This window comes from Halyomorpha halys, unplaced genomic scaffold (genome assembly GCF_000696795.3).
Source record: "Halyomorpha halys isolate HHAL.00 unplaced genomic scaffold, Hhal_1.1 Scaffold146.1, whole genome shotgun sequence".
Classification (NCBI taxonomy): Eukaryota; Metazoa; Arthropoda; class Insecta; order Hemiptera; family Pentatomidae; genus Halyomorpha; species Halyomorpha halys.
This window is the reverse complement of record NW_027110622.1, coordinates 531,968-539,362: the sequence shown is the minus strand read 5'-3', so window position 1 is coordinate 539,362 and position 7,395 is coordinate 531,968. Positions and strand designations below refer to the sequence as shown.

Sequence of the window (7,395 nt, the reverse complement as noted above, 5' to 3'; positions counted from 1 at the left end):
CATCCCAACAACTCCTAACACTATCCTCACCACATTTGCTGATGGCACATGTGTGCTCACAGTTAATAATAACCCTTTGATTGCATCCTAAACTCTCCAATCCCATATCACAATCCTCAAAGAATAGTGCCGAAATTTGAGGACAAAAATAAATCCCAACAAAGAAAACTGCACACAGATTCCGACTATACAGCACTTACTAGACAAACGGTCTAAACTTCCAACACATTACAAAAGACTGATCTACATGACTGTAATAAGGCCAATCTGGACATATGGAGCTGAGCTTTGGGGCTCCACTAAACCTTCGAATTCCTCTCGTATTCAATCTTTACAATCCAAAATCCTTCATAAAATCCTCAATGCTTTACTTTGTCACAAATAAAATCATCCATAAAGACCTAAATGTTCCTTATGAAACGGATCTAGCCCGAACCCTACATTATATCATATCATTATAAACTCCCTGACCACCCAAACCCACTGGTTTCTGACCTTATATTGTAAAATATTTTTAGAGTTCTACCAATGGGTAAATTCTCTACATGCTGTACCATATCATTATGATCTTACTTCAAATTTGCTTGTTGTATTTTATATACAGTTGTAAATGTCAATAAATAAATAAAAAAGTTTTCGACGGAAATACAAATCTTGAAGTGTTTGACAGTTAAACAATTGCCCTCTAATGGACAAAAAAAATAATATTTTTTACATATTTTTAAAAATCTTCTCCTACGTTCAATCAGATAATGAAAAATGATTTTTAGCTCGAGAGTAAAGAAGCTAAGAAAAAACTTAGCTCTTTTTACTAAAAAATCACTATGATTATATAAATAAATATAATATAATAATATCTATAAATATAATATATAAAAATCAACATTTGTTTGTTTGTATTCTATGCACTGCCATACCGTTCATCTAATTTTCATGGGACTTTTTGCTAAATATTGAGGATTTTCCCGGGAAGATTAGGCTTGCCCGATTTGTTTTGGTAAAAAAGTTACTAAGCTCTTAGCTCAAAACGTATACATTTTTTTTATGGTTATTGTATGCCAGTAAATTTATCTCTTTCCGATGGATAAGAAAAAAATATTATTAAATAGATTTTGTATTCACAAATAGGTCAGTTTGAAATGTTTCAATATAGTATTAATATTAAATCACAATGAGAATAGTTATATAAAAACTACTCATATTTTATGTAGTAAATATATATGACAATATCATAGATTGTCATATATATTTACTACATATAATATGAATAATTTTCATATTATATGTAGTAAATATATATGACAATATCATATATAATAAAATTCTCTAAGTGAAAAAGAAACTAACTCGGGCAAGTATTAACGATTATACAGCGAAATTAGCTGTTACCATTTATGTTATTATAGCTACCGTCTTATTACTTCATCTATTTATTAATAGATATATCAAAGTTGCAATAGTGCTCAATTAATATAAATACATCTTTAAATATAGCAATAGCGAAGCATTACCGGGCCTGCTAGTATAATGTATTTCATAGATAAATGAAAGTAATATGTTTTTGGTAATTAAAAAAATAATTGTCACATATTTAATAAATCTTCTCCTACGTTCGATCTGATACTGCAAATGTATTTAAGCTTAAGTGTCAAGCAAAGAAGCAGCAAAAAAAAAACTTATAAACTAAAAATTCACTACATTTACATAATTTTCAATATAATATAAAATACAACTTAAAAGTTTTATTCAATTAGATATTTATAATACGGAAGTATTTCCAAATTTGCGATACTTGCAGTTCCAATGTCCTGAAGGACTCTAAGACTTCTGATGGTTAACGACAGGCAAAGACATCAGACTAATTGGATAATAAGTATCTGTGCTGATGAGGCCTATTAGAGAAATTGTCAACGATGTCGAAGAAAAACAAACAGAAGGGCTCCAAAGAGCTATTAATAGATAGAACTAGATACTAACGGTACAGGTGGAAGACCACGTGTTCTTCGGCTATATAGACCTTCCATCTCTTACAGCTCCTCCAGTTCTACCATGGCTCTCATCCAGGTCTTGTTTCTCTTCGCTGTCTTACCAGCAGTGCTCCTTCAGGAGTCGTTTCTCCGTGAGTCCACCTTCTATCTTAAATTATATCTTAAATCAAATATTATTTTATGTATGAAACTTTTAGGTGAAGGTTTATTTATTTAATTATTATTACACAAGATCACTTCGCAACAATTATAATGTTCGACATTTCCGCTATCACGTCATCATCAAGAACAATGAACGAATGAGAAAAACATAAATCAATGGCATCACATTATGCAAAAATTAATTATTATATTTACAAAGTATTTTGTTGTATATATATTAAAATTTAAAAACATTTTGATTCCAACAAAAAAAAAAAAAAAATGACCGTATTAACTGCTAATAACGTTTCCAAAAAAAAATCTATATTTTAGTTCACCACAGAAATGTACAAATTGTCATTTTAGAATTGTAATAAGAGTTTTTTTGAAACTGTTATTAGACGCTCACACGGACCATTTTTTGGGATTAATTAATGTTGTTATATATATTATAAAATATAAGTGTAACATTCGATTATTAATCATCAATTTTTGCAGAATGTTATATCATTTAATAATATTTTTCTCATCTGTTTGGTGTTCCTGATCATGACGTGATAGCTGAAACGTCATACATCCTGATTGTAAATTATAATTGTAATAATAATTGACAAATATTATTATTTATTTCGCGTTTTACAAAAAGAAAAAAAATTATCTCAAGTCTTAGAGGTCTTAAAGTCAAACCTAAAAAATTTTCAGAAACATTTTATTGACATTGAATCTTAAGTTAAGGTTATGTATGGAGTAATTATATTTTTGTTTGCATATACTTAAAAAAGAAATATGACAATAAATAAAAAATAACAATATTTCTTTTAATAAATTTTTTCAAAACTCCTTTGAAACCAACATTTAAAAAAAAAAAGTACTTTTGTGCTTTTCGAAACAAAACTTGGTAGGTTATAGTTGACGTGAATGAAGCATACTTTTGTAAATCGCAGTAAATTTAACTTTGTAACCTTTTCCAGTTCTCAAGCGCACTTCCGTATACTTTTTACGACTTTATATGTTGAATATTATTTTTCCTCAAATCTTTGGCAGTTACTTTAGTGATGTGGTTTTAACGATATATAATCCTCTTATTTTCGTAACTCTATTTTATACCTGAATAAAATATTTTACATCTTCCTCCTTAAGTTAAATATCAAATAATTACATAGTTATTATTTATCTTTTTTTGATTACTAATAAAAATTTGAGATAGTTAATCATTTAAAAGAAACAAAATTAAATGTAATTTACAGAAAAATATTTTTAAAATCATTTATCCTCTGTCAGACTATTTAATGAGGGTGAAACCTAGCTGATTTTAAAGAGAACTTAATTTTACATTGTTTTTGTGAAAATTCTAAAAAAAATATATATAAAATTGATCATATATAGTGGTACTTCCGATTAGTCCATTTTAAGGAAAAGTCCCTTTAACATCGTGGAGTTCTATTTTTTTATCACATTATTTTTATTTGAAGTTAGTTATAAATTGAGTTGATATATACTTTCATATTACATTTTTGACATTTATTGCAATTAATTTTATGCTATATATCATGCTGCCGGTTCTCCCGACCAAAAAATACCCGCTCATTGCCTTTAAAATACGCGTTTTCTCAACATACTAAAATACTCGTCAGTTTACCTGCTCTTGAAGAATCGTTATAACTCTAACGTTATGATTGTTACAGTCATGATCTTACTGTCCGATTAGCTCTGGCGTGATAGTTGATAGTAGAAGTAATGTCAGTGAATTGACTGTCACGTTAACTATCACATGTATACGCCTTGACAGTGAACTATTGAACAGTTTCTGTGATTGCAATAAAAGTGTTAGCCACCAAGGTATAACTATTCGATACTGTCACGATAGTATTACTGGTCTCGGACCCCAAAAACAAATCCTCCCAAAACCCAAAAATTATATTCATCCTGGGCCCCAAAAGCCTATGTTCTGAAATTCAAAATCTATGGGATAACTAAACTTGTTAGTTTGTGTTAGTGTTAAAGAATACTAAACTTTTTAGTAACAAAAAAGTGTCTAACGATTAACGAAAAAACATAGCCACTTTATGAGAAATTCCCGATCCCTACAATTACTCGCGGTAAAAAATAGGTGAAAAATACCCGTAAATTTTGTTTTTATCAATCACTAATTTTTTGTTTTTTTCATTAAAATTTTTTTCAAGATTTTTCAAAATTTTTGGAATCACTATTATTGTTTATATTATATTTCTGGTTATCTGTTATATATACTGCTTTAAAGATTTCATTCAAATTTATATCTCTCTCTATTAATAACAAACAATGTTTTAAAATCCTGTTTTAAATCGTGTTCGATACGTTCTGTTTACTTTTTTTTTTGCTATTATAATTTTGAGTTGATATCCTCAAACTAATTTTTGGACATTGATGTTATATATTATGTAAGATCTATCTTTGTTGTTTATTTTTTGGAAGCAGATCGCCCGTCAGAGGGCAGCAGCCTAGTTGTCAGTAACGTAACAAACTGTACAATAAATATTTTATTGGTCAACGTTTTAACCCAAACAACCAAATTTGGGTACCCTGAACATCAATCGTGAATAGCAATTTAGTTTTTATTTTTGAACTCCGCCAAGTTTTTTCAAACTTTTTGGAATTTCTTTTATTGTTTATACTTTATTCTTTATTTTATTTTATTTTTTAAATTTTCATCTCTCTCTATTTATTAGTAACTAGTGATCTATCTACTTTATTATTATCTATTTTATTTCTTATTTGCCATTTCTTTCGTTAATTACTTTAAATTGCACTGATTATTTTTTTATATATCTAAATGAATAATATTTAGTATTTTTTTTTAAGATCAGTATTTTTATTTTCTGATAAATAATTACTGTTTAAATTAACAAAACTTTTTTTTTTAGCCAAAACCTGGACCATATGCCACAAATCGGATCCGAACATCAATATATGCATGAAAACAGCTATAACATCCGCAATTAAGGAGCTAATGAAAGGTATCTCCACTCAAGTTGAATTGGTTAAAATAAAATAAATTCATGGACAATATAATGGGTGAAGTTGTTACTCCATAGATTTTATTGCTCAATTTTATTTGATGACTAAATTTATTTCTATATTAACATTAAATTCCAAATTAATATATTCAAAGCTTATATAATTCGAAAAATGGTGCTTTTCATGTTTATATAAATATTTTGAAAATGGAGGAAATATGTTCACGGCATCACGCTACAACTAAAGTTCCAAAAGGTTTTTATTTGTTAAATCTTCATTATATTTCTTTTCAGGAATTTATTTATATCCCTAATCCACCTCTTTGTTCTTTACATTTAAACGTTTCGGGCTCCTCTGCCCATTATCTAGTTTTACAAATAAAAATATTTGCAATCAAAATTTTTACAATTAACAGACAGTTACAATTAACAAAGTTTAAGGTCCACCTTAATAAGAAAAAAAATGTTCCACATTTACAAAAAAATCAGTATTTAAATATATATATATTCCTTTTACAATTTTATAACCATTTACACATTGAAAATGTTTTTGAGACTAAGCAAACATTTCTTATAGTTTTCACTTACCTTATTAATAATTTATATATTAAACAAATACCTAAAATTAATTTTATATATTTCAAAATAAATATCCAAGTCCTGGATGTAATATAGTAAGTATATATAAGCTGAAGGATTACATACAAGCTTACTCGGTAACTGTCGCCGCTAACTGCCTGACACAGAACACGCACCAATTCTTCAACGAACGTCACAGCTTTACCGAGTGAAAAGTAATAATATCTCATTTGAATTCTGCATCTTGTTCCATCCATCTTCAATACAACTTACACTATACAAAATTAACATTTAAACCTTTAATTTAATTTAAATTCTTCTACTCTATTTATTTTATCCAAACGGTCTTTAATATTGAGTCATACTTGCTGGTAACTGTTTCCGCTTCGTTCAACGTATTTTTTTGCCCGCTCTCTAGCGGTCAAGTTATGACTCGCTCACTTCAAACTGAACCTCTGTCAAACAAGTAAGTCTCCCTGTCGTTTTTAAAATTTCTTTCTATATTACTATGTTATTCTTTTATCCATTGTAACATATATTTTGTTTTCTTTCTTGCCCATTGTATCATATGTATCGTTTTCTTTCATACGTATCATTATGTTGATTTAAATTGTTTTTCATTATTTTAGACACTAATTAAATATCTTATTATGTTAATTACATTACTCATCATTTATATTTTCATCCGGATCATTCATTTTGATTATTTCTTTATTTATATACAGGAAGATGGTCAGGGTTGCGGTCAAAGGAGAAACAAAAATAGTTTACAACTATTTATTTTCCAACGTTTCGCCCCACTTTGCAGGGCTTCATCAGGGCTAAACAGATACAAAATGATACAATGATAAGAATAAAAATACAAATATAAGATACAATGATAAGAATAAAAATAAGTAACAATGGCAAAAGTAAATTTTTTTATAAAAATGCGTAAAATATACAGTTAAAAAATACTAAAGATGTACATAAAACAAAAACAATACGGGGAAGGAAAAAAATAGAGATTAAATAAACGTCATGAATAATTATACATAAATAAGTAATAATAAAGATATAAAATGATAATAAACAAGTCAAGAAAACCTACCTGTTCAGAGCAAACAGGTGAACAGTAGGCAACAATGAAGCGGAAGCGTGGAGGAGTGAGGATAAATAAATTCTTTATTTATTTCTTTATTTACTTGATCACTGTTTTGTAATATTTTTATCATTTTTTTTTATAATTCTTAGCTCTGTAATATTACGTTTCATCTTCTATTATTATCAATTAATTAGTATCTACTTAATTTATTGTTATTTATGTTTTCAAGTCTGTTTGTTTATTATTTCATTTTTATTTTTGTGTTTCTCTGAGTTATGTATTTTTTTTACATTTATACAGCCCTGATTTCTGGCCAAAACAAATAAGTTTTTGTTTAATTGTCTATTTTTTTCCCTAAACGGTCTCTTAATATTAATCTACTCTCAACTATTAACAGCTCATTGTGAAGAGTTCCTTTTGCTGTTGCAGGGGACACTAAACTGGAAGTGCCACCAATCGATCCGATGCTTTTTCGATCGATTACAGTGGACCAAGGTGCAGGCCCAGTCGGTATAACTCTAAAGTTCACCAACCTCAACATTCACGGTCTATCTAGGGTTGTGATAGATAATGTCAGGTAGGACACAACGAGCTATTTTTTTAATAT

The 7,395-nt window shown here is 28.2% G+C and overlaps 1 protein-coding gene across 2 annotated transcripts in view; it reads left to right on the top strand.

Annotated features, from left to right (window-relative positions):
* The first annotated feature begins 1,846 nt into the window (after nt 1-1,846).
* LOC106678527 (protein takeout) overlaps nt 1,847-7,395 on the top strand; it is a 13,159-nt gene continuing 7,610 nt past the window's right edge. For both annotated transcript variants that reach the window (XM_014417080.3, XM_014417081.3), the window contains exons 1-3: nt 1,847-2,119; nt 5,033-5,125; nt 7,218-7,365. In XM_014417080.3, the coding sequence (XP_014272566.1) occupies nt 2,050-2,119; nt 5,033-5,125; nt 7,218-7,365 (311 nt within the window). In that variant the 5' untranslated portion in view covers nt 1,847-2,049. The remainder of the gene's footprint in view (nt 2,120-5,032; nt 5,126-7,217; nt 7,366-7,395) is intronic.